The following is a 27682-nucleotide window of genomic DNA, read 5'->3' on the forward strand; positions in this document are numbered from 1 at the left end:
TTAATTTGTATTTCATAATGATCAATGAGGAGTATCTTTATATGTTGATTTGCCATTTCTATATCTTTGTGAAGTGTGATGATACTGAGTCTTGATTCATGAACAAGTATCTAACAGTTTAGGCCTTCTTTAATTTCAGCAATATATATATATATATTGTGTTAACTTGCACTGAGGATACTTTTCCATTGATTTTTAGAGAAAGTGGAGGGGAGAAGAGAAATATACATGTGAGAGAGACACTTCGATTGATTGCCTCCCACATGTGCACTGATGTGGCAGGGGATCAAGCCTGCAACTGAGTTTAGACTGACACCACTGAACCAAACTGGCCAGGTTTTGGCAATATATATATATTTAAAATATATTTTATTGATTTTTTTTTTAACAGGAAGGGAAAGGGATGGAGAGTTAGAAACATCGATGAGAAACATTGGATCAGTTGCCTTCTGCACACCCCCATTGGGGATGTGCCTGCAACCAAGGTACATGCCCTTGTCTGGAATCGAACCTAGGACCCTTTATTTTGCAGGCTAACACTTTATACACTGAGCCAAACCAGTCAGGGCTCAGCAATATTTTTTACTCTTTTTAGTTTTGTTAGATTTATTCATAAATATTTAATAACTTTAAAAAATATATATTTTATTCATTTTCCGCAGAGAGGAAGGAAGAGGGATAGAGAGCCAGAAACGCTGATGAGAGAGAAACATCGACCAGCTGCCTCCTGCACACCCCATGCCAGGGATGTGCCTGCAACCAATGTATATGCCCCTGACTGGAATCGAACCTGGGACTCCTCAGTCCACAGACTGACACTCTATCCACTGAGCCAAACCGTTTTGGAAATATTTAATAATTTTTGATGTTTGGGTAAAATACTGCTTTTTAAAATTCAATTTTTGATTGCTTATTGATAGCATATAGAAATAAAATTGATATTTGTATATTAATCTTATATCCTACAACCTTGCTAAACTCACTTCTTAGTTCTAATAGTAGTATTTTGTAGATTTCATCAGATTTTTTTCATAGAGAATCATTGCTTGTGAATACAGAGATTTAACTTTTTCTGCAGAGTGGAGTATTTTCGTTTTATCTTGCCTGATCACACTACCTGAAACCTCCAGTACTTGCTATGGTCAGTTGGATAGGAGTGCTAAGAGCAGACATCCTTGTATTGTTCCTGATCTATGGAAGAAAGCATTTTCTTTCACTCTATTACGATGTTAGCTGAAAGCATTTCATTGATGCCCATTACCAGGTGGAGGATTTTTAGTTTGCTAAGAGTTTTTCTCAGGAATGGAAGTTGGATTTATCAATGCCTATTTTGTATCTGTGAGTTTTGGGTTTTGGTGTTTAGTTTGTTAGTATAATGAATTACATTGATTGCCTTTTGAAGATTAAAACCAATCCTACATTCCTGGGATAAACCCCAGTTATGTATTCTTTAAATTATGTTTGGATTTGATTTACTAAAATTAAAATTTTTTTTAAACATTTATGTCATGAGCCTATTCCTGACATTTCTAGGTCCTGAAATGTTTGTTAATACCAAATGTTTTTCTTCTATGGCACTAAGATCAAGATACAACAATTGACATTCATAATAGGTTTTCAAGAAGGAATGGAGGAACACTTGAATGGTAAATATGAAGGTAAATATAAAAGATTTATTTCTCTCCCCCTTTAAAAATCTTGTGTTTAAAGGAAATATTAGATCTGTATTGTTAATATGTAGGCACATCATTTATATACTAACTAGCATAAGAGGCATAATGGGTGGTAAGTAGATCCATTTGATTGCAAGTTTCTTAAATTACTTGATGTAATATTGGGTCTAGTAATAATTAATGTTGTTTTTAAACATTCATTTAAAATCTTGCTTGGCGTTGACTTGTATTGACATAACCTTCAAACACGTGGTATCTACAGAACGTGTGAAGTGCAATTAACAAGTTTTGCTTGAAAAAGTTTGTGTTTGGTTTGGTTTTTGTTGCAAAACTAGGGCTAAGAAGATGGCGGATGAAGAGCATATTCGGCACTGCATGCTTTACGAGTTCCAATTAGGAAGAAAAGCAAGTGAGGCTGCAAAAAACATCTGTAGTGTTCTTGGTCAAGATGCAGTTAGCGCCAGAAAATGCCAGCGTTGGTTTGAGAAATTTCGCGAGGGAAATTTTTTGTTAGATGACAAGAGTGGTCGAGGCCGTGTGTCCAATTTTGATCAAGAAGCTCTTCAAGCTCTTTTGGTGCAAAATCCTCAAATTACCCAACAAGAGCTTGCGACAACTTTAAATTGTTCACAAAAAACAATTTCCAATCAATTGCGTGCACTTGGCAAAGTCCAAAAGTTTGGAAAATGGATTCCTCATGAGTTGACCGACAACAACCGTAATCAAAGAGTCACAATTTGCAGTTCGCTCCTCTCTCGTCAAAACCGTTTGCCGTTTTTAGAGCAAATTGTTACCGGAGATAAAGAATGAGTGCTGTATGTTAATTTGAAAAGGCGGCCTCAATGGTTGGACAAAAATGAGGCTCCGCAGCCCACGCCAAAACCTGACTTGCATGCGAAAAAAGTGATGTGTGTTTGGTGGAATTTTAAAGGAATTCTTCATTATGAACTTTTACCATCTAACCAAACCATTACAAGTGCAGTGTATAGTGCCCAATTGGAAAGGTTAGCCCAAGCTTTAAGAGAAAAAGAACCCGCGCTGATTAATCGGAAGGGCGTAATTCTTCACCATGATAACGCACAACCGCATACTGCAAGAATCACTGCTGAAAAACTGCGCCAGTTGGAATGGGAAGTTCTCCCTCAACCTGCCTATTCTCCTGATATTGCCTCTTCCGATTACCATTTGTTTTGTTCTTTGCAAAACTTTCTTCTTGGAAAAAAATTTAATAATGAAGAATGCCTCAAAAATGCATTGACCGAATTTTTTGCATCAAAATCACAAGAATTTTACAACAGAGGGATTAAAATGCTTCCTGAGCGTTGGGCACAAGTAGTAGAAAACAACGGCAACTATATTGTTGATTAAATTTTGTTGTATTTAAATAAATTCGATTTAAAAAAGACATTAATTATTACTAGACCTAATAACTCTAAGAAGACCTTGAAAGACTAAGGATATATGGTAATTAATACTTAGGGCAAGCACTATATAAAAATGATGCTAAGAGGTATAGCTAAAAACCTGTATCTAAGAAATACTTAATCCAAAAGAAGGAAAGACGAGGACAAGATCATTTGTGCTGCCAAATCTTTGAAGGAGATTTAAAGCTCAGTAAGACCTAGTTTTTACAGTTGGGGACTTTTATTTTTTTATGGCTGCCATTTAGAAAAGAATCCTCTGAAGAATTCATAGATTTGTTCAGATTATGCCATTGTGCTTTGAAACATTAAAGTCAACATTTAAGAATATGTCAAAAAACTTCCTCAAAAATCTTTTGCTGGGTGAACTGATATATTTTAGCTGCCATCCATTGCCAGTGAGATAGAATTTTCAATTTGGTTTCAGCCAAGTAATTGTCTGATATAAGTTGTCTTCAGAGGAACATAGCAAATTTTAGATTTTATTTACAATAACACATCAGAAGAAATGTGAAAACATGATCCATAGTCAAGAGACTATCAATGAAGGATGTCCCTAAAATGGACCCAGGCATGTAAATTAGCAGATAAAAAGTTTTATTCTTGTTTTCCCACAATAGTAGACAAGGATTTTAAAGTGGCTATTATAGCCGAAACCGGTTTGGCTCAATGGATAGAGCGTCGGTCTGTGGACTGAAAGGTCCCAAGTTCGATTCAGGTCAAGGGCGTGTACATTGGTTGTGGGCACATCCCCAGTAGGGGGTGTGTAGGAGGCAGCTGGTCGATGTTTCTCTCTCATCGACATTTCTAGCCTCTATCCCTCTCCTCTCCCTCTCTGTGGAAAATCAATAGAATTAAAAATAAAATAAATAAAGCGGCTATTATAACTGTCCAAGGATGAAGGCAAAATATGTCTGACAAATGAAAAGAGGAAATTTTAGCAGAGAGATTGAAACTATAAAAAACCAAGCAGGCATTTTGGATCTTAAAAATACAATTATCTTAAGTAAAAATTCTTTGGATGGGCAAATGCTGAATAAGAAAAGTTTTAGAGGGTCAGTGGACTTGAAGTTGTTAGGTATATATTTTTGATAAATGAGCAGAGCCTCATGGGACTCATGAGATAAAAAAAAAGTTCTAGCATATTAGAACTGTAGTTCCAGAAGGAAAGAAGAGAAAAAATGGGATGGAAAATTTAAGAATGACTAAAATTTTCTCACATTTTGTGTAAGGCAAATTTACAATTCAAGAAGCCTAGAGAAAATTAAGTAAAATAAATAATGAAAATGAACATTTTAGCACCTTATAATCAAACTGTTGTACATTAAAGGAAAAACACATTGAAAACAGCATGCATACATAGTGACAAATAGACCAATTATATACAAGGGAATAATTCAAATCACTGACTTCATTAGAATAACAGGCAGAAGACAATAGAACAGCAACATTAAAGTGCTCAAAGAGAAGAAAGCTAATCCAGAATTGTATATCTAGTGAAAACATCAGGAATGAAAGTGATATATGCATATGCCTAAGCGACCGTTGGACCAGTAGCTATGACATGCACTGACCATCAGGGGGCAGACACTCAACACACAGGCATGGAAACATGGAACAGACTGATGAATCTTGGGGGAGGGTAGAGAGGGAGAGCTGGAAGAGATTAACAAAGGATCTTACCTGCATACTAACAGATTCTTGCACCAGTGGGATTCCTTGACCTGAACTGTGGGGACCAAGCTGAAACCAGCAGTCTGACATCCCCCGAGGGGACCTGGGTTGTAAGAGGGTGCAGGCCAGGCTGAGGGACCTCACTGGTGCACGAATCCATGCACCAGGCCTCTAGTTTTTAGATACAACTAAATGTGCGCAAATTTCACAATAGGGAAGGCTGAAGAAAGTTCTTTTTAAAATATGTTTTTAATGATTTCAGAGAGAGGAAGGGAGAGGAAGAAACATCAGTGATGAGAGAATTATTGATCAGCTGTTTCCTGTTCAAAACCCAGGTGTGTGCCCAGAATGAGAATCAAACTGTGACCCCCTAGTTTATAGGTCAGCACTCAACCACTGAGCCACGTGGGCTGGGCTGGCCTTTGCTTTTTGAATCGTTTCTGCCCTGGCATTCTGCAGCACTAGTCTTTGGCTTATGCCCCTCTTTCCTTGGCTGGCACCTCCTCCCCCCACTGGCTTAGGGACTTACTGTGAAAGACATATTTGACCTTGTGTGCTTTGCCCACAGCCATGGTTTTACCACATGACCTCCCCCGGGCCCTTCTACGTGAGGCGATGAGTAGTAAGCCATTTCTCTGGAGAAGCTAAATTAAGAGTCCAGTCAGAAGACATTCCCAGGTAGGTGTGGGGAGCCAAACTGAAAGACACCCAGAGCCGAAACCGTTCTGGATCAGCGGTAGAGCATCGATCTGCGGACTGAAAGGTCCCAGGTTCGATTCCGGTCACGGGCATGTACATTGGTTGCAGGCACATCCCCAGTAGGAGGTGTGCAAGAGGCAGCTGGTCAATGTTTCTCTCTCATCAATGTTTCTAACTCTCTATCCCTCTTCTTTCCTCTCTGTAAAAATTCAATAAGATATATTTAAAAAAAAAGAAAAAAGAAAAAAAAAGACACCCAGTCTTAGGCTTGAGGCCATGCCAGTTTGGATGGAAAGTGAGTACCGAGAGGCAAGAGGACGGAGAAGGGTGCAGGGCAATGGAGGGGAGAAGCCAGGAAGCTCTGAGAGCTTGGTTTCTGTTTTCTGATTCCTTTAATGCAGTATCTTTACACTGGCTCACACCTGGCCCTGGGAAGCCACACAAGTGCTCCCAGTTCCACATCTCCAGAGCTTGCCTTGCTGGGGCCAGGGGACACACACACAGGATGTGGGGGCTGTGACGGATGGAGCCTGTTGGGCAGAGCTGAGCGCTGCATTGGGTCAAGACTGACAATAAGGACCTGAGGGTGAGCCTGGGAAACCTTTCTGGCAGAGCAGGCTGTTGCTAGTTCTGGGAGTGGAGGCAAGTGAGGGAGAATCTAAAGAACCTACTAGGCCTGGCCACACAACCTGCTTCACCCAGAGTCGGTGTGGAGGTTTGGGTATGAATCCTGGAGCCATAAGGCCTGGGTCCAACTCCCACATCAGCCCTTATTTATCCCTGAGCACGATACCTCAGTTTTCCCAGCTGTAAAGTGGGGATTAAAACAGTATTTCATAATGATAAGGATTAAGTAAGTGCGAAATGTCTTACTGAAGGTCTCTGTGTGTTATTGCCACTAAAGTAACTCTGACACCTTCTCTCAGGTCCTCTATTTTCTTAGAGTCTTTAGGGACTCCCTGCTGAAATAGCACAGGAACAGATTGCCTGCCCCCTAATGGCCTGTTCTCTCTGTGCTCAGGGACAGACGTGGGGTTGCTGCCTTTATTGTGGTGGAGTATGGGGGGAGAGCAGTCTCCGGAGGAGGCTGTCCGCCATCGCTGTGCTGGAGCCCCTGGGGAGCCGGGGCCCACCAGTGCCCGGGCCAGGTCTGACTATAGAGGCGGTGCTGGTCCTCGCCTGTTCCTGCCTCACAGCCTAGGCTGAGCTCGGCCTTCTGTCAGTCTTGCCCTAATGCACCACCTCATTTCGCACCCATCTAAGACTTGTTCTGTAGTTTCTTGGCTGGGAGATGATCTGTTTAACTGTCATAGAGGCTAGCACAGTGCTTGTTTATGCACCAAGGAATCTTAGCCGTCAGGATTCATACTGCAACACTGGCTCCACCGGACAGGGAGTCTGCGTTCCCTCCCCATGGCTGCCGGCCCTGGGTGTCAGGGTCATGCCCCTCCTGGTGTAACTGGTTTCTAGACCTCTCTTCAGCCCTTGCCTGGAGTTCTCCTCCTGGGACTGGACAATAGGAAAACCATGTCTGGTCATCCTGAGCTCTCCCTTCTCCTGGGGCCGAGTGTCGTAGCTAGCTTTCCTGACTCCCACCTGCCTCTGCAGCTTTTCCCAGACCCACTCCCACCATTCCTTTTCGTTCATCCTCAGCCTCCGCGAGGCTTCCTTCTGTTTCTTCCTCCTCCCCGAGTTCCTCCCTCTCTTCTCAGGATGAGCCTGTGGTCCCTGGGTTCCTTTCTCATCTGTACTCCAGGACGCTGGGGTCAACAGGAGTTTTGCACACTTACTGCTGGGCTTTATGAAGTCCTCCTCGGTTCGGTCTCCTGACCAAACGCCTCATCTATAGCTCTTCCCTTGCCGCACCCTGCTCCAGCCACATGGGCTGTTCCTCAGTCACTCCAAGCCTGCCCCACCCGGAGGGGCGCTGGCTGTTCCCTTCACTTACACTCTTCCCAACATGTCATCACATGCTCCAGACACACGGACGTGGTTCCCTTCAAATAGCGTTTATGGTGGCAGTTTTCATCCATTCATCCAGCAAAGAGGGCTACTCTATGCTTAGTCCTGGTATGGAGTAACTCGTGAATAAGAAAGATGTGGCCCCAGTTCTCATGAAGGTTCGTGAGGGGGGAAAGTGCACAGGATGGTTTTGTTGATAAGGGCCATGGTGACATGACGGAGGTTGTCAGGGTCTCACAAAGAGATAACACTTGAGTGAGACCTAGATGATTAGATTGTGTCAGAGGACCAGTGTTCTTTGTCAAAAAAACAGGTTCTGACTCTGGCTGACATAAGCAGAGGAGGAACGCACTGGAAGGGTATCAGGTAGTTCAGAGGATGGGTGGGAGAACTGGAAAATAAGGCTGGTGGCCAGAACCTTGACCAGAGTCATGTCTCAGCAGGCTCGGTCAGGACCCGGCTGCCACTGCTCTGGAGACTGGACACCAGTTAGACCTGGAACCCTGGACTCACCAGCATGCCTCCACGGGAGACCTCCCCACAGGGACTGACCACCTGCCTGACAGGTCTGTTCTCTGGTGGGAGCCTGTGAGGAATGAAGTCAGCTTCCCTCTCCTGTAGAGTGAAAGCCAGTCTATAAAGCCCTCCTTGGTCTCCAGTACCCTCGTCTATTGCTCTTCTCTTGCCCCACCCTGCTCCAGCCACGGGCTATTCCCTTCTCTCAGAATACTCTGCCTCAAGTCCACCGAGTGCCTCACCTGCTCCACGTCTTAGCGTGTAAGTCATTTCTCCAGGGGCCCGGCTGCCCTCCCTATGTAAGCCAACCAATCTAGCCCACGTGCCCATTTAAAAGTCTTTTACCATAATCGTTGTTATACGTACTGCTTATTGTCTTGATGAATCTGCTCCAAGAGCCTAGACCTAGAATCTAGACTAGCCTGGTGCCTGGCATTAAAGCTAATACTCCACAGCTGGTTGCTGAATGGGCGGCTGGCAGTGTGGCATGCTGTTCCTGGTATAGAGTGTTTTGGGCAACAGGAGTTGAATTCTGGTTGTCACTTAGCAGAGGTCCAACCTCTTTGAACCTGTTTTCTCATATGTAACATGGGAACCTACCTCAAATGAATTCCTGGTGAAGAGTAAATGGGAGAATGTGCTGAATAAGCTCCATTGCCATTTCCTCGCTCTTTCCTGCCCACCCTTCCAAATCTATTAAATGATCTCCCAAGCCAATAGATTGCAATGAACGTTTCCATTTACTTTGGATTATATGTCTTTACAAATATTAACAAATGAGACTTAAAAAGGACACCTTTGGGTAGGTCAGACGAAAGTACAAAAATTGTGTGTGGGGCTGCAGTTTAAGGATGGTCTGCACCCGTCACATGGTAGCAAAACAGTGTTAAGCAGTGCACGAGAGTCTGTGTCAAGGACAGCCAGAGTCCATGCATCGAGAGGTTCTCAGTTGGGCAGGAACAAAGACTGGACATGCACGGGCCGGGGGGTGCAGTTCCTCGATCTCACCCCTAGAGGTCAGGAGGTTGCCGCTTCAGGGTTGGAAGACTGGCCCGTCGGGACTGGCTAGTGCTGGCGTTGGGTGGGGCGGAGGTTAGGGAGGGAGGTGGTGGAGGTGGATGCAGCGCATTGGGAGACCCCCTGGTTACTGACACCTAACTTTGAAATGACATTTTTTCCTTTTTGGTGTCAGTTTCCCATCTTTGTAGATCTGATGGGTCAGAGGAAAGATGCCAGTTTGGGGGTCAAAGGCAGAGCTTTGCAGCTTCTCAAAGAGCTTTTTCTTTAACAGAGATACAATCTGCAAGTGGTTGAGAACAGCGCCAGGGTTCTGTGAAGGGCCACTCCCTGGGGGCCCTCCTGCTCCAGGGCCCCACCCTCCACTCCCGGTGGCTGTGCGCTGGAAGCCTTGCCTCCTGCGGTCGGCTGGGCCATCTTGAGGGCCTCTGCACAGCCTGGGCAGCAGAGGGCCCCGGACTGGGTGCTGGGAGTCCTGGGCTCTTGCCCAGCCGAGCCTCGGTTTCCCTGTGTGTCTCGTAAGGAAGTTGTTCCAGGTGGACTCACAGCCCTTTCCAGCTTTGCCTCTCAGCATTTCTGTTTTTACAGAGGCTGCGGGTCTGCTCTCTGAATAAGGCCCTCCGAAAAGCAAAGTTAAGATACCCAGAGCTCGCCCAAACACAAGGGTTGTGAAGATCCATTTGAGACAGTGCACAAAGCCTTCTTAAGGATGGGAAAACCAAGGTTCCATGACCAGCCAAGCTTGCCAGGTACTGTGGGGGCTGCGGTCCCGAGTTCCCTGCAGACTGGGGCAGGGCTGACGGGCACTTGGTGGGGATTCACATCATTACCCCAGGCCTCGGATGGTGGTGTGCTTTGTTTGCAGCAGCAGGTCAACCCCTGTGAGCCCTGCTGCTGCCGTTGGTGTGTGTGGGCAGCAGGCAGGGCACAGCCCCAGGCTGGCAGCTAGCAGGAACTCTCGTGTGTCCAGAGCACTGGGCTGGGGTGGGACGGGGGCCATGGCGCCTGGTCTGCCTTAGTTGTGGAAACGCTGCAAGGCCTTTCCCTCTGTGGGTTCCCTCTCCCGTCAGTGCAGTGACTGAACACAAATTCCTTGGTGATGCATTTTTTTCATCCAGAATTCCTGAAGGCCCCTTGGTAAGCAGGAAGTCTGGGGCGTCAGACTTGAGCCCCAATCCTTCAACCCCTCTTTGGAGACCCTAACTCAGGCCACAGGCAGGCCATCTTCCTCTTAGCTTCCCCAGAAACCAGGCCCTTAGTGCTGCCCAGTATTCCCGAGGGACATCAGCGGCCACAGTGGGGCCGGGTGTGGGCAACCGTCTGGGGTCCCCCCCTACAAGCCCCAAGGCCTGGGAGGGGCAGAGGAAGAGAAGTGGATGTGGACAGGAGGAATTTTTGCTGCTTTTCATGCAAAACAAGGGGCCTTTCCCTGTTCTGACTACAGCTAATCTGATGCTGGGACGAACGAGAGGCAGGGCCGATCCTCCAGGTTCCTCAGGAGGAGAATGGGATCAAAGGTGGGTGAATTGGGCCTGAGGATTGAACTTGACCCTACACAACATCAGTTTCACCGCAGGGCTTCCGTCATTCCCCAAAGCTAGGAGCCCAGGCTGGCCCGGCCGCCAGGGATGGAGCGGGAGCAGGGCTGGGCACCATCGTGCTGGGCCGCACTCCTGTCCTCACACACCTTCCCCCCGGGAAACAGCTGCGTCCCTCATATGCCCTTGGCCCAGCCACCGTTCTCCCCCCTCCCGGCCTTTGCAGACCATGCCCGCCGCCTCCCTTTTGGCTGCCTGACACTCCCCTCCCCTCCCCGGCCTTGCTGCAGCATGACCCCTCTAGGGAGCCCTCCCAGCGGAGTCCACAGCACCCACAGGCGGGCCATGCTGGCCATGCATTCCTCACTCCCCACTGTAACGGTTCGTTTCCAGCCCCTGACTAGATGGGGAGCTCCCTGAGGGCAGGCCCTGGGTTTCAGCCATCCCCAGAGGCTTGTGAAATAACCGAGGGACGTAGCTGCCAAGTGCCCACATTCACTAGGAGCTTCTGGGAAATTCACTAGACTCCTGGCTCTCAGGTTAACCTTTTCCCACCTGCCCAGGAATGCCAGAGATGAACGGATCTAGTCAGAGTCCTGTCCCCAATCTCCTCCCCAACATCCTCTTCCTAGTGTTCGTCTCAGGAGTTCTCATTGGACCCACCAAGGTGCCCCTGCATTCTGTTCTCTTAGCCCGGTCCTGTGACTTACTGCTGAGCTCGAGGAGGGTGCTCCCTCCCGGGCGCCCCGTCCCTGGGGCAGGTGCTGAGGCCAAGCTCCTCTCCGCCTCCCTCTGGCCCTGCCGGGCCCTCTGCCCTTGTTCCTCAGGGTGGCTGGGACCTCCATGGCCTCCAAAAGGGGCTGCAGTGGTCCTGTGTCCGAGCAGGTGTCCTGTCTCCCCCATCGTGGGGCCAAGGCCCTCGGTGGCAGCTGAGAAGGGCCAGGCCTGTGTTGGGCCAAGTGACAGGCAAGGTTGGGTGCGGTGGCAGGCGGGGCCGGTTAGTCGCTGAGCACGGCCCCAGGGAGTTCGTTGGTGAGCGTGTGCCAGCGTTCGATCCGCTTGTCCTTATTCTTCAGGCAGTCGAACCAGTGCTTCAGGCGCTCGCCCTTGGCATTGATGCCCAGAACCACACCGCCTGCAGGAGGGAAGTTCAGGGGCAGCCAGGGGCCTGGGGCAGGTGCTCCCACAAGCTCCTCTCTCTGGAACCAGTGTAACCCCGCCCCTCCCAGGTTCCATGCCCCAAGGCTGGACTCTCCACGTGGCCCAGGAGGCTCTTAAGGGTGGACATCGGTCTTACCGCCATGCCACACTCTTGGCCCTAAAGATCAGGGCCCAGGACCCTGCCCTTCCTCTACCCGGGCCCCGGAGGGAGGCGGAAGGGGCGGGCAGCTCTGCTGTGTGCAGCCTCCAAGCCCACAGGGATCCGGGCCACAGGGCTGAGTCCAGCTCGAGGTGTGGACCATCACCACCTCCCACACCTGCTCCACACTCTCCTGTGTGACCCTCCGGCCTGCCTTCCCCTGTCACATGGAGCCGGGCTGGCCAAGGTCAAGCCCTCGTGTGGGGCGGGTGGTCTGGGAACCCAAACTGCTCCAGAGGCCGGGAAGGAAGGGCTGTGGTCTGATTCAGGGCTGCCCTGGGCTGAGGCCATTTCCTCTTACCAATGAAATCGTTGGATTTCCCAATGTCGTAATCCCAGACGGTGACCTCCAGGGTCTTCTTGGCCAGGTCCCCGTGCTTAATCTCGTAACAGAACTCCTGGTGGCCAGAAGGGGAGAGTCAGGGCCACTGCCACAAGCCATGAGAGCTCAGGCACGGGGAGGGTGTGCCCCGAGGGAGGAGGTGGGAGGTCAGTGCCTGGTGGTGGACAATGGTAGATCCTCATCCATCTCATCCACGTACGCCTGAGACTCTCTCAAGATTCCCAGAGCCTCCTGTTGTCAGCAACTCATGTTTGGCAGCCTTGGTGTCCTCTGCCTTCTCTTGGGTCTGGCTCTGCTGACCACTGGCTTCCACGGAGCTCTGCCCTCTGGTGCCCCCCTCGCTCTCGAAGCGCCACCTCTGCCTGCCCCTGCCTTGCTCAGGCTCTCCCCGAGGCCCCTGTGCCCCACGCCCTTCTCTCACTCCTCACCATGGTCATGTCCCGCCCAGAGCTTCTCCACCTCCCTCACCTCCCACTCCACTTCCAACCTCACATCCAGTGAGCAGCGATCCCGTCATGCCACCCTCTGAAACTTCCTAGGCTGCCCCCCCTCCGTGCGCCATCAGCCGGGCCTGGTTCAGCCTGGCTGGAGCCTCTCCCCTCCCCCTGCTGTGACCTCTGAGAGCCCAGTCCCTCCCGCGCCTTCACCCGCCCTGGTACCTCGTTGAACTCTGGGTTCAGGGTCTTCTTCTTGACGGCTGTCTTATGTTTGGATTTCTTGTCCACATCTGGCTTCAGGTATCTGGAATTATAACCGGTGGAGAGGCAGGAGGGGGTGGGGAGAAGCTGTGGGCACAGATGGAGCCAGCAGGGCGTGGAGAGAGACTCCAGGGCCTCTCTGTTCACTCAGTCCTCAGAGTCCCCGGCATGCTGTGGCCGAGGTGGGCGGTCAGCCCAGCAGCAGCAGCACTGCTCCCTCCGCACCTGGACACTCTCACAGGCCCTTTCCTGAGTCTCTCTCCCTCTAGGAGAGCGATGTTCCTTGTGTCTGCAAGTCTAATGTTCACAAAGCTCGCTTTCCTCAGCAGGAGAACATTTTTAGCAGCGTCAACCCCTTTGTTAGAGCTTTTTTCTTTCCTTTTTTTTAACTAGCAGATTTGCTGAGTTATAATACACATACTATAAACTTCATTCTAAAGTGCAAAATGGCAGTCTCTGGCATATTCCCAGAGCTGTGCAGCCATTGTGCCACCTCCCTGGAGCTCTGAGACAGGAGGCCTTCTGGGCAGCAACAATGCCTCCCAAGGGAGGGGCAGCGGATTGTGAACCAGCTTCTCCTTGGGCATTAGCTCCCTGGCCTCCGATGCCTCCGTCGGAGCCGCACGGGCAGGCCTCCCCTCAGAGCCTCGCCCTGTGGCTGCAGATAGCTGAGGGGCCACTGCTCTGTGCTTCTGCAGGTTCTCCGGGGCGAGGACCACATCTACCTCCCCCACCAGCTTCTGGGCACCCACCTCAGGGCCGGCACTGGGAAGGCCCACGAACGTCTGTTGAATTACTGAATTCCTAGAAGTGAAGTCACCCACAAGTGTCAACCTTCTTCCGTCATTCTGCCAAACTGACCTCAGAAGGCCATACTGTTGACACGCCCAAACAAAGTGGAGTTCCATCACCTTAAAGTCAGCAGCATGGCAGAGTGAGAACGCTTTGTTTCTTCCCTTAAATTTGTAACAAGTTGGACAACTGTAACTCAATAAAGGATCCCCTGCTCAACACAAACATGCTTGGGAGATTGGTGCATCTGAAGGTGGGCTTACTGGAGTGGGCAGGGGAAGGACAGGGATGGTGGCCGCCTACCGCAGCTCCAGAGTGGGGCAGATCAGTGTTCTCCCAGGAAGAGGCCCCCTCTCCTGCTCCTTCCCAGCAGAGCAGACCCTGGGGAGGTGCTGGAAGGCTTACCACCACAGCAGGGCCAGCAGCTATTGCTGCAGGGGCTGTGAAACGTGAACTTGTTTCCCCAGACTTCCCCTCGTGTCTCTCCCCCCACCCCACCCTCCACACACACACACACACACTCTCACACACACACACACACACACACTCTCACACACACACACTCACACACTCACACACACACTCACACACACTCACACTCACACACACACACACACACTCACACACACACACACTCACACACACACTCACACACACACACTCTCACACACACACACACACACACACACACACACTCACACACACACACACACACTCACACACACACACACTCACACACACACACACTCTCACACACACACACACTCACACACACACACTCTCACACACACACACTCACACACACACACACACACACACACTCACACACACACTCACACACACACACACACACACTCACACACACACACTCACACACACACTCACACACACACACACACACACACTCACACACACACACACACACACACTCTCACACACACACACACACACACTCACACACACACACCACACTCTCACACACACACACACACACACTCTCACTCACTCACTCGCTCTGCCTGTCCTGGCAGAGGCTGGTTGAGGCAGGGGAGATGCTTCTAAAACACAGGGGGCCAGTGAACATGAGTGAAGGGAGGTGGTGCTGGGAGCTCACACAACCAGTCCACTGCCCACCACGCTCCCCCACCATCCCAGTGGGTGCAGTATTGTCCTTAACCAGACGATGCTGCTCCAGTGATCCCAGAGGCCCAAACAGCGCAGTAACAAAAAACAAAGCTTGTAACAGCATCCGCTGGGACCAAAAGAAAGTGCCCTACCTGCTGAATTGTTGAGAACAAAACAGTAGATAAGGAGTTCACGTCCCCAAATGGTGGGCAGACAGACAATCCATCAGATACCATGATCAGCCAAGGTACCGTGGGAACATAGAAAGACAATCAAGTCCCCAAAAACCCCTCAAAGTCTGGAAGACTGAAATGGCGGAGAATTTTAGGCTGTGGTTGTAAAGAACCTCAATGAGAGACAGGAGAGCTCAGAAAGCCAGCCCAGTGGGCTCAGGTATAAAATCTGCGAACAGAAGGAGTACTTGACTAAAGAGATTGGAATTACAAAAAGAACCACGCTGAATTTTTGGAACCACAAACCTCAGTGAATGAAACGAGGAATGCATTAGGGAGCACCGGAAATAGAGTGGATCACTTGGGAGAGAGCCCGAAGACAGAAACCCAGAAATTCATCAAAAGGGTGAAGAGACAAAACTAAGTTTAAAAATTGAATGAGCCGAAACCGGTTTGACTCAGTGGATAGAGCGTCGGTCTGTGGACTGAAAGGTCCCAGGTTCGATTCTGGTCAAGGGCATGTACCTTGGTTGTGGGCACATCCCCAGGAGGGGGTGTGCAGGAGGCAGCTGGTCGATGTTTCTCTCTCTCATCGATGTTTCTAGCTCTCTATCCCTCTCTCTTCTTCTCTGTAAAAAATCAATAAAATATATTTTAAAAAAATAAAAAAATAAAAAAAAATAAAATAGCAGATGGAATCACAAGCGACCAAAAAATAAAAGATAGCCCTGGATGGTTTGGCTCAGTGGGTAGAGTGTTGACCTGCAGCCTGAAGGGTTCCAGGTTCAATTCCAGTCAAGGGCACCTGCTTGGGTTGTGAGTTCGATCCCCAAAAGGGGGCATGCAGGAGGCAATCAATGATTCTCTCATCACTGATGTTTCTATCTCTCTCTTCCTCTCCCTTTGTCTCTGAAATCAATAAAAATATATTTAAAAAAAGAAAATAAAAGTTAAATGGCTAAAGCAAGTCCTCATACATCAGTATCACCCTAAATGTAAATGGACTGACCTTACCAATCAAAAGACACAGAGTAGAGAGATGGGTTTAAAAACAAGACTGGGCTACATGGTGCCTCCAGGAGACTCTGCTCCAGAGACAAACAGGCTGACAAGGAAGGGGTGGAAGATGAGCTCCAAGTACATAGCATCCAGAGAAAAGGGCATGGCAGTCCTTCTATCAGACAACAGGCTCCGAGATAAAAAAGGCAATGAGACAGATGAACATTTTATAATGCTAAAGGAGACAATCCATCAAGAAGACACAACACATTACTATATATGCACCCAACCTGGGAGCACCAACTTATATAAAGCAATTACTAACACACCTAGAGGGAGAAACTGACAGACAATTGAGACAGGGCACACGAGTACCCCCTGACGGCAATAAATAATCCAGACAAAAAGTCAATATGGAAATAGCATTAAATGACACATTAGAACAAATGCCTTAATTGATATTTATACAATGTTCCATCCCAAACAACAGAATACACATTCTTCTTAAATGCAGACAGAACATTCTCAAGGACAGGTCACACGTTGAGGGCACAATACTAGTCTCAATAAATTTAAAAATGAAATCATAACCATATTTTCCAACCACAATTCTGTGAAATTGAAAACTACAAGAAGAAAGCTGGAAAAGCCACAGGTAAGGTAGAGATTAAACAATGTGCTATTGAACAACTATTGGGTCAAAGAGGAAATGAGAGGCCAAAAGATACACAGGGACAAATGAAAACGAAAATAACGTTTTTTGGGATGCAGCAAAAGTGAAGCTGAGAGGGAAGTTTATAACTCTGCAGGCCTAGCTCAAGAAATGAAAAATCCCAACTGACAATATAATATCACACCATAAAGACCAAGAAGAACGAACAAAGCCCATTTGTTCAGTAGAAGGAAGGAAATAATAAAAACAGCAGAAGTAAATGAAGTAGAGAAAAGAAATATTGCTAAGGAAAAAAAAGTAAAATCAGAAATGAAAGAGAAGTTACAATGGACACCACAGAAATACAAAGGATATTACAAGAATAGTCTGAAAGGCTACATGCCTCCAAATCTGATTACCTGGAAGAAATGGACAAATTCTTAGACGTATGCAAACTTCCTAGACTTGGTCATGAAAAAATGGGAAACCTAAGTAGACGACACGAGTAAGAATGCTGGAACTAATAAAAGCCTCCCGACCAGAAGTCCTGAACCAGATCGCCTCACTGATGAACTCTACCCAACGCTCCAGATTCACATCCAGGCCTTCCCAACCTCTCCCAAAACACAGAGAGGGAATATTTCCCAATGCATTTTATAAGGCCAATCTTTACCGTAATACCCAAACCAGGCCCCACCCCCCCCCCACACACAGAAAATTACAGGCAATATCACCGATGGACATAGATGCAAAATTCTAAACAAAATCTAGCAAGTCAAATGCAATACATTAAAAAGGTCACATACATCATGATCAAGTGGAGTTTATTCTCGGGATGCAAAGGTGGTCTAACGTCCACAAATCTACCAGTTTGTCAACTACATTAACAAAAGATGAAAACCGTTGAATCAAGTGTCAATAATTTAAAAAAAAATCATGTGCTTATAATCGATGCAGAAAAGGCATTTAACAAGATACAACATCCATTTGTGATGAAAATACTCACAAAATGGATAGAGAAGAAAAATACCTCATCATGATATAGGCCATATATGACAAGCTCTCAGGTGACGCCATACTGAAAACCTTTCCACTGATACTAGGGATGAGACAAGATGCCCACCCTCATTCTGTTATTCACGGTGTTACTGGAAGTCCTAGAGCACATGTGTCAAACACAAGGCCCGCGGGCTAAATCCGTCCCGCCAGGCCTTGCATTGTGGCCCGCACCGCGCTGTCATCACTGCACTCCGCTGCGTTTCCATCACAATGACAGTTTATGACTGTTCAGTAAACCATTCGGCCCGCGATTTAGGCTGGATTTTAGATTTTGGCCCCTTCTCTGATTGAGTTCGACACCCCTATCCTAGAGCAATGAAACGAGAGAGATAGATAAAAGGCCCCTAAATTAGGAATGAAGAAGAACTGTCACTATTTGCAGACAACATGATTCTATTTATAGAAAACCCTAAAGAGCCAAAACCGGTCCGGCTCAGTGGATAGAGCGTCAGCCTGCGGACTGAAAGGTCCCGGGTTCGATTCCAGCCAAGGGCACGTACCTTGGTTGTGGGCACGTCCCCGGTAGGGGGTGTGCAGGAGGCAGCTGGATGATGTTTCTCTCTCTCACTGATGTTTCTAGCTCTCTATCCCTCTTCCCTCCTCTCTGTAAAAAATCAATAAAATATGTATTTTGAAAAAGAACACGTCCATGGTGACAGTCACCATCATGGTTCCCCCTGGCTTCCCATGATACCCCAGAGAGTCCATTTTCAGCATGGGGAAACTGAGGCACACGTCATCGGGGTGAGGTTTACCCAAACAAGGGTGCTGACCAAAGGCCTTGGCCCATCCATGTTGGCCCCTCAGTTCACAGGTGCCCCCCTTGGGACCCAGGACAGCCTCGGGGGCCCTTGCTCCGAATCCACCTCTGCCTTTCTCTCTCCTGCGTTTAGCAAGAACAGGCCCACGGTCCAGGAGGGCCTTCTGGAGGCAGGGGCCTGGAGGCGGCCTGCAGCAGCAGCCGTGGCTCGGGGAGTGTCAGTCACGCGGGGGTTGCTAGGCTGCGGTGGGACCCCCGGGGAAGTGCCATGTGGCTCTGACACAGGAGCCACCCACACACCTGCCTGTCTTTTTTAAAAAGTCTGATTTTTTTTAGAGAGAGAGGAAGGGGGAAGATTAGGGAGATAGAATCCTGGATGAGAGAGAGAGACATCCATCCTCCGCCTCCTGCACGCCTCCCACCAGGGATGGAGCCTGCACCACGGGCATGTGTCCCGCCCGGGGGTCGAACCGGGGACCTCCTGGTGGTCTTCGAGGGGCCTCGCTGACCCCGCCTGTGGCTGGGAGGTGGCCCGGCCGCCGTGGCCCGGCAGCCCCCACGCCGTGGCCAGGAGGGGTCCCAGGCGCAGCGGGCAGGCCGTGCCCGGACACCTCTGCCTGGCCATGTCGGCTGGACTGCCTGGGGCACCAGGAAAGACCCTGCTTTCTGAACAACCCGGCACACAGCCCTGGCATTCCCGCCAACCTGGCAGGTGGCCACGGAGCCCGATTTTATAAACTTTTTTTTTTAAAATATATTTTATTGATTTTTACAGAGAGGAAGGGAGAGAGACAGAGAGCCAGATATGTCGATGAGAGACCAACATCGACCAGCAGCCTCCTGCACATCCCTCACCGGGGATGTACCCGCAGCCAACGTACATGCCCCTGACCGGAATCGAACCCGGGACCTTTCAGTCCGCAGACCGATGCTCTACCACTGAGCCAAACCGGTTTCGGCACGGAGCCCGATTTTAAAATGTGGCTTCAGACTATTTCCTGCCATAGGAGACCTGGCGTCCCAGCGGCAGGTGGTGGCACTCTGCTCCCCTTCCCAGCCCCGTCCCCTCCGCCCCCTCCTGTGAGGCGCTCTGCAGGGTTCGGGATCGGCCAGAAGCAGCACCTGTGTGCACCGTCCCGCGGTCTGCTGGGGCTTAGCGTGTCAGGGCAGCTGCCCATGCTCACTCATCCGGTCCTCCCTCCCTCACTGAGCGCACAGAACTCCATGCTCTGCCTGTGCCGCCTTCTGTGCAGCTATTCCTCTGCTGACGAATGCTTGGCTATCTCCAGGTTATCTCTGACAAGGGAACTGCAACACACAGCTTTCCTCCCAGGTGGGGTTTCTAGGACACAAAGACGGGAAATCATGCAGCCCCAGGCGCACAATTTGCTACTTGACTGGAACTGCCAGTTGCACACACCCCCCCCCCCCCCCCCCAGTGGTCAGAAGGAGCCGCTGTCTGTCTGTGGAGCGGGAGCCGCGCGTCCCTCACAGGGGCCTGGAATCTGCAGCAAATCACTGTTTTGCTGGCGGCAGGCACGGGGGCCAATTCGCCGTCGTTTTATGTGGAAAATGAGTCGCCCCAGCCCCACATGCAGGGACCTGACTCCCCCGGCGACCCCACAGCCTCCCCTCAGACCCGGTGCTGCCCCGGAGCCGGCCGCACCGGGCTAAAACCAGCGCTTCACCGAGCTGTGACGGATGTCAGACCCGGCGCTGCCCCGGAGCCGGCCGCACCGGGCTAAAACCAGCGCTTCACCAGGCTGTGGCCGATGTCAGACCCGGCGCTGCCCCGGAGCCGGCCGCACCGGGCTAAAACCAGCGCTTCACCGAGCTGTGACGGATGTCAGACCCGGCGCTGCCCCGGAGCCGGCCGCACCGGGCTAAAACCAGCGCTCACCGAGCTGCGGCCGATGCTGTGCAATGCACCACTCACCCGGGGCCGGTCCTGCCACCAGCACAGCCCGGGCCACGCTTCCCTGTCGCTTTTTACATCAAACCACAACCTTGGTGCAGACGCTCTGAAAAACCATCTGGCAGTTACTCAAAAGGTGGAGCATGGAGTTAGCATAAGGCCCAGCAATCCCGCTCCTAGGTGTATACCCAGGAGAGCACATCCCCACAAATTCAGATACATGAATGTCCACAGGAACATCAGTCACCACAGACACAAGGCAGAAACAACCTAAGTGTCCATCAACCGATGAATAAACAAAATGTGGTCTATCCACACAATGGAATGTGATCCTATCTAAGAAAGAGGGAATATGCTAATGGACCATCACACCCTCACAAAAATGGCAATGACCACAGCCAGTAAGGAGGAAATATGTAACTGCTGCCATGCCCTCAAAGATGGTGGCACCCACAGGCACAAGATAGTGGCGCCCAGTACCCTCATCCCTGCCAGGGCAGCAGGCGCGCAGTATGCCTGCCTCCGGAGTCCCCCAGTCCTTTCAGCACCCCTGCCACCCAGGGCTGGCCTGTGGTGCAAGCAAGCCTCGGATGGCGGCTGCCCAGGCACCCAGGGCCGCCCGAGGCTCAGGTACCAGGGCCGGCCGAGGCTCAGGTACCAGGGCCGCCCGAGGCTCAGGTAACCAGGGCCGGCCGAGGCTTGCGCTGCCGGCAGTGGCAGCAGCAGAGGTGTGATGGGGCGTCACCTCCCGCTCCTGAGGGCTCCCGGACTGTGAGAGGAGCCAGGCCGGGCTGAGGGACCCCCCTCCAGCACGTGAACTTTAGTCATAATAATAAAGAGCTAATATGCTAATGGTTGGGACGCCGTAATGCGTAATGACTGATGGCCAGGCTGCCTGGCCACACGGCCCCCTGGTCCTGACACTGACCGCCCTCCCTCCTGAGATGCGGGGGCCGGGCCGCACTCACGTCTTCACGTAGGGGTCCGAGTAGCCGTTGGCGTCCATGGCGGCCAGGTGAGCACAGCGCACGATGCCCACCAGCAGGCCCTGCTTCTGCGAGCTGTACTTGAGGGAGATGAGGATGCGACCGCGCTCCTCCAGGGACTTGTCCTCCGTCTTGTCCACCTGGGGGTGGGGGGGGCGGTCACCGAGCCGTCCTCACCGCCCCGCCCCCTCGGCCCCAGCCCCGGCCAGAACCGCGCCCGGGGCACACGGAGCCGTGAGTGGTGAGGGGTCACCCCGGCCCCAGCCCCTGGAAGGCGCTTCCTGGAGCCTCTCGGGGGGGCAGGGGGCCCCCTGGGGAGAACACGAGGACGGAGCTCTGACACATTCCTAGCCCGGGTGGGGGAGAGGTTCAGGGAGCCGGGAGGCAGGTGGGGCTGCCAGGCCTGTGCCCCCTCTGCGATCACACTCGGCTCTCGGCCTCGCTGCCGGGCTTCCCCGCCCCAGTCAGCCTGACCTCCGCTCTGCAGCCCCCGAGCTCGCCCGTTTCCACTGCTGCTCACGTGGGCCCTCTCCTTTGCTCCCTGTCACCCGGCACTTCCCAGGCGCCTGTGAAGTGGAGGGAGATCCACCTCCCCCAGCCCACACCCACACCCACGCCCAGAGCAGACGCGGCTCCCATCACAGCATCCCCAGCGCCCAGGCCCGATGCAGCGGGACAGCGGCCGGGTGTGGCCCAGACGGGTGCCCGGCAGCATCTGCCTCCGGCCAAGGCCTGGCTCCACGGGCTCCGAGCTGGTTTGTGTGACTCGTGGAAATTAAACGCTACACGTGAGCGTCGACGTTTCCAGCTGTTGTCTTATTTTGGGGGGAGCAGGTAGAAGTACTTTGGGTCCTTTCACAGGAAAGCCATTAACCTGGGTACCACTCAGTGTTTACTAAGAACAAAGAGGCTCCCGGACAATGGGAAACCCAGAGGGCAGCATCCACGTGTGTCTGTGTGGCCGGAGCGGGCAATCCTAAACTGCGCTCCTGTGGGGCCCTCCGTCCCCGAACCAGATCCACCAGCTGTCGGTGGACCCAGGAAACACAGGCGCGCCCGCTCCCCACCCCGTGCGCCGCCCCCCGCCCTCCACGCACAGCGCCCCGCCGGCCCCGCCCACGTGCAGCCACAGGCTCACGTCCCCACGGCCGCTGTTCACGCCGGGACACAGCCATCGTGGGCGTCTGACGTGCCTTTCCGAAGTGACAGAGCCCGTTTGGGAAACTGGGTTACCTGTGGTTAGTGACTAATAATAAGACAAAAAGGTCACCCATCACACAGATGCCTGTGAGTGGGAGGACTCACAGGGGAGCACACCTGATCGAGTTATGCAAGGAGGAGGAGCTGCAATGCTCTGAGGAGCCTGCGCCCCAGGCCCAGCCCCACATGGGGGGCACCACTGGGCTGTGTCCTCTACGCCTGGACCCTGCCCAGGCCCCGGGGGGACTCCGGGGGGACCAGGCCCTGAACACGGGGCTGGAGGAGGGTCAGGTTCCTCAGGGCCCTGGGGCCTCCTGGCCCAGCGCTCCCGCCCCCACAGAGGGAGGGAGAGCCGAGGGACAAACGGGGGCGGCTCTGGAGGGCTCAGCTGCTGCAGGCGGCCGGGGGCAAAATGGGTTTGTCATCATCTTCAAAACAACCACCATTTCTAGGAAAGAATTACTTTCCGTCTCCCCTGGGACTCTCACGCCTGATACGTTCCAGCTGAGTTCCCGTGTCCCAGCTGCTCCTCCCAACCCCCAGGTCCTCTGCATCCCAGTTAACGGCCCCTGATCCTGCCAGGTGCTCAGGCCCGGCGTCCAGAACACAGAGCTGCCCGCACTCTGTCCCTGCCCCCGCACCCCTCCCCGCTGCCGCCGGCCGGGCCTGGGGCACGCTCATCTCCTGCTCCCCGCTGGCCCTCTCTCACCTCCTCTCTCCCCCGCTCTGAGCCCAGAGCTCCGCCAGATCTCTCAGCCCCTGCGGAGCGCCCTCCCGTGGCCCACCCACTCACGGCGAGGGCCCGAGCCCCTGCCTACCCCCAGCCTCGGCTCTCACCGCCCAGGACACCCCCTGGTTCTCGCCCCCTCAGTGGGCGGCTGGCACTTTCCTTCAGCCTTCGCACCTGCTGTTCCCTCCGCCTGGAACACCTCCGCATGCCTGGCCGGCCCTCCCAGGCCCACATCCCGACCGCCGGCCCCTCGCATGCTTTCCCCTGGACCCGTCGGACAGATGAGCCCAATGGGCGACGGGGCATTTTATGCTGGCCAGGATGTCCGTCTGCCCCCAGCGCGTGCGGCGAGGCCAGGATGCCCGTCTGCCCCCAGCGCGTGCGGCGAGGCCAGGATGCCCGTCTGCCCCCAGCGCGTGCGGCGAGGCCAGGATGCCCGTCTGCCCCCAGCGCGTGCGGCGAGGCCAGGATGTCCGCCTGCCCCCAGCGCGTGCGGCGAGGCCAGGATGTCCGTCTGCCCCCAGCGCGTGCGGCGAGGCCAGGATGCCCGTCTGCCCCCAGCGCGTGCGGCAGGCCCCGAGCGCCGCGGAGAGCGGGCTGCACTCACCGGCAGCTGCTTCTCCAGGCAGATGCTGAAGGCCTTGGTGTGGTTGGGCTTGAGCTTCTTGAGGGGCACGCGCGTCTCCCCGATGAACTCGTTGTGGCGGAACTTGTCCTCGTCGCACACGGAGATCCTGGGGGCGAGGCGCGGCGGCTCAGACACTCCGCTGAGGGGGGGGGCGGGCGGGGCGGGGCGGGGCGGGGGGCGGGGCCTCACCCACCGCAGGGTCTTTCGGATCATGTCTTCGTCCGTGATCCCGTAGTAAGTGAGGGTCTCGTTCCACGTGGGGTTCAGCGTGTTTCGGAGAGTTTTTGTTCTGAGCTTATTTGCCTGGAGAGGGAGAGGGGGGGGGGAGGGAGAGGGAGAGGGGGAGAGGGAAAGAGAGAAAGGGAGGGAGGGAAGGAGAGAGAAATCCTGTGAGCAGGACGGGGTGCGGTGGGCAGGATGGCGGCCCTGAGCCTGGGTCTGCTCTTACACGGCGGCGGGAATTAAAGGTCTTAGCTGACACTGAAGCCCGGCTGGTGTGGCTCAGTGGTTGAGCATCACCCTATGAGCTGGGGGTCACGGTTCGTTTCCCAGTCAGGGTGTGCAGGTGGCCGCTGATCAATGATTCCCATCATCGATGTTTCTATCTCCCTCTCCCTCTCTGAAATCAATAAAAATATCTTAAATAAAATTGCCTTAAAAAAAAAAAACCAAAAAAAAAAAAAAAGGGGAGGTTGTCTAGGTGACGTGGGCGGGTCCAATGAAATCACAGGGTCCTTAGAACGGCAGAGGTCAGAGGGCAGAGGGAGAAGATGGTGGCGCGGCCTCTTAAACTGGGAAGGACTGGGACGTGGCTTCTCCTTCGGAGGCCCCACAGCCCTGTAGCACCTGGGTTAGCCCAGAGGGACTGAGCCACAGAGCGACGGTGAGAAGCTGCCCTGGTGGCAAACGCGTCCCGGCATCCTGGGCACTGCCCCGGCGGCCCTGCGCCCGGTGTGTGCGCGCACATGCATGTATACGTGTATGTGCATGCGTGTATGCGCGTGTATGTATGTGTGTGTGTGTGCGTGTGTGTGTGGTGGGGCTGATGGGGCTCCCTCACACCCCGGCCTCTGCCCAGGCTGCCCCTCTGCCTGGGCGCCCCCTTCCCCGGAGAACGCCTTGGGCGCCTGTCCAGCTGCCATGTCGCACGTCGTCCTCCTGCTCCTGGTTCTCACACTCCGTACCTCGGGCCTTCAGGCCCTGCGCCCCTGGCCTCTCCACGCCAGGCCGGGCTGAGGCAGGCAGGCAGGCCGGGTGCACATCCCAGCTCCACACGTGAACGCTCGGGCTCGGCCTTGTCCCCGAGTGAGGCTCCCGCTGTAAGGGCCGCACGGGGACCGCTGGCTTTCCGGAAACTTCTTCACCAGGAGACTTCTCTTTGTAAACACCGCCCGCCCGGAAAGCCCCACAGCTCCCCGGGCTCGGCCACGCTGGGCCCCGGGAGCCGGGGGCTCCGGCCACGGAGCTCGCCTCGGGCACACTCCCGGTCACACGCCTCGGCCAGGCCGTCCGTCCGCAGGCCGCGTGGGAGCCGCCCTCTCCCCTGCAGCCTCCTTCCAGGGGGGCCCAGCCCGTGCAGCTCAGCGGGCCAGCTCCCCGAGGCCGCCTCCTCCCCTCAGGCCGAGGGCTCCCGAGGCCGGACGGACGCTGTCCCGGCTGTGCGGCCCCGGTCCCCCCGGGAGCAGAGCCGCGGCCTCCAGCCGAGTCCCCTGGGAGGTGAGGGCCGAGCCCATCGGCCGCGGGGCTCGGAGTGGGAGCCGGGCGCCGCCCTGGTGCCCGAGGCCGCGGTGGCAGGACCCCCTTACCTTACTGGCCCCCGGCAGCAGGTGCAGCTTGACGTAGGGGTCGGCCAGCCCGTTGTGGTCCATCGGCTTCAGGCCCTGAGCGGAGACAGCGGCGGTGTGACGGGCGGGGGCCACAAGCAGCCGGCCTCGGGCCCTGGTCAGCAGCCCCCTTGCTCCCGAGGCACCGGCTGAGCCTGCCCCTGCCCCTCCTCACGGGGGCGGGAGGAAGCTGGTGCCACCTCCCTCCCCCAGCACCCTGCCCACCTCCGCTCCCCAACAAAACTCCCCTCGCTGACCCTGCATCCTCACTGCCTGTCCCCTCAGCCACACGCTTCCCTCGGGGCTCCTGGGGACAAGCTCTCTCTGTCTGTGTCCGTTCCCCCCCGTCTGTCTGTCTGTCTGTCTGTCTGTCTCTCTCTCTCTCTCTCTCTCGTGTCTCATCTCTCTCTGTCTGTGTCCATTCTCTCCCCCCCCCGTCTCTCTCTCTCCTCTCTCTCCCCTCCTCCCTCCTCCCTCTCTCTCTGCTGTCTCCCTCTCTCTCCCCCTCCCTCCCTCTCCCTCTCTCCTCTCTCTCTGTGTCCGTTCTCCCCCCCCCCCCTCTCCCTCTCTCTCTCTCTCTCTCTCTCTCTCTCTCTCTCTCTCTCTCTCTCTCTCGATTTGCCACAGCTCCCTGTGTGCACGCTGTGGAGGCCACGCAGCTCGCCGGCTGCCCATGGAGGGTCCCTCCACCAGGTGGCAGCGCTCACCCACGCTGGACAGCCGGTGCCCAGGGAGCCGTGAGCCCTGAGTGGACGAGCTTAGCTCACCTCACGCCTGCTCCCGGGTCTGAAACTGCGTTTTCTCCTCCTGGGCTGGTGCAGGGAAGGAGGGAGCGGGCGTGGTGGGTGCAGGCCGAGCCGCTGGCTGGCTGCTCATGCCCAGCCGCTCCCAGGGGCCGCGCTCTCCGCCCCGCCCGGCTCCCACCCTGGGGCGCCCGCCGCCCGCCCTGCGTTTGGAGGGGCACGGGCTGTAGAGCCGGCCGGGTAAGGGGGCCGGGTTCCGAGGTCTCCTGGGCCTCAGTTTGGTTTCTGTAAAAGGGGTGAGTCACCGCCCAGGGTGGGAGTGAGAGCTGAGGAGGTTAATGCTGACCAAGGGCCTGGACAGCGGGGGCCACTCCCCTCTCCCTCTGTGCTAGCTCCCCCCCCCCCCCCCCCCCGCACCTCCCGGGAGAAGCCAGAGGAGGGTGCAGGGCCTGGGGTAGCTGCGCTCTGCCCCGCAGGCTGGCTCTGGGCAGGGCTGGCTCCGAGGCCCTGGTGCACCATGGCAACCAGCAGCCCTTCAAACACAGGCCTCTCCCAGCCTCCGGCCTGCCCCCGGAAGTGCCAGGCTGGAGGTCAGTCTTCCCAGCTCCTCTGTGGGTCCGAGGCCGTGTCCATGTGTGTGTGTGGGGCCTCCCCCTGGCACCGCCCTCAGGACCTAATCCTGTCCTGCTCGCCCACCTCGCAGGTGGGGAGGATTAGCCCGTTTTACAGATGAGCAAACTGAGGCTGCCGTGCTGACTCAGGGGGGAGGCGGCCAAAATGGGGTCCAGGCCAGGACATCTGTTTTCCTCCCAGAGTCCCCGGAGGGCTCTGCCTGTCAGCCCTGCCGCAGCCTCCTCCCCAACCACCACCCAGAGCCACAGCTCCGCCCAGCCCTGCAACACCCCTGCCGGCAGCCCTGGAAACTGAGGAGCTGCCACGGCTCAGGGTCCCCCACCCCCACCTCAAACGCCTTGTATGACACACTCCTAGAGGCGCACACACACGTGCGTGCACACACGTCTGTCCTCTCGCCTGGGCACCTGCACAGAGCTGGTGGAGGGGGAGGGAGGGATCTGTTTGAACTTCACGGTCTGCACACAGCTGGGGCCACCAGACTGTGTACCAGGGGCGGGTCCGGAGCCCCTGCCACGGGCGCTGGGCCAGCCCCGCACCCCTGCCCGCAGCCCCGGGGGACG

General features: G+C 53.9%; 1 protein-coding gene and 1 long non-coding RNA gene across 2 annotated transcripts in view; one reads left to right on the forward strand and one right to left on the reverse strand.

Annotated features, from left to right (window-relative positions):
• Positions 1-865: 865 nt before the first annotated feature.
• Positions 866-10107, forward strand: LOC118702512. The gene is made up of 3 exons (XR_004982746.2): positions 866-1658; positions 5337-5446; positions 7873-10107. It is a non-coding gene; the product is annotated as an uncharacterized LOC118702512 (long non-coding RNA).
• Positions 8667-27682, reverse strand: part of DOC2B (double C2 domain beta) — a 28855-nt gene continuing 9839 nt past the window's right edge. Inside the window, exons 3-9 of the mRNA XM_036408493.2 lie at positions 25726-25800; positions 24114-24223; positions 23900-24026; positions 21345-21502; positions 12863-12944; positions 12162-12258; positions 8667-11635 (exon numbers count right to left, since the gene is read on the reverse strand). Coding sequence (XP_036264386.1) covers positions 11499-11635; positions 12162-12258; positions 12863-12944; positions 21345-21502; positions 23900-24026; positions 24114-24223; positions 25726-25800 — 786 coding nt within the window. The 3' untranslated portion in view covers positions 8667-11498. The remainder of the gene's footprint in view (positions 11636-12161; positions 12259-12862; positions 12945-21344; positions 21503-23899; positions 24027-24113; positions 24224-25725; positions 25801-27682) is intronic.

This window comes from Pipistrellus kuhlii, unplaced genomic scaffold (genome assembly GCF_014108245.1).
Source record: "Pipistrellus kuhlii isolate mPipKuh1 unplaced genomic scaffold, mPipKuh1.p scaffold_m20_p_39, whole genome shotgun sequence".
Classification (NCBI taxonomy): Eukaryota; Metazoa; Chordata; class Mammalia; order Chiroptera; family Vespertilionidae; genus Pipistrellus; species Pipistrellus kuhlii.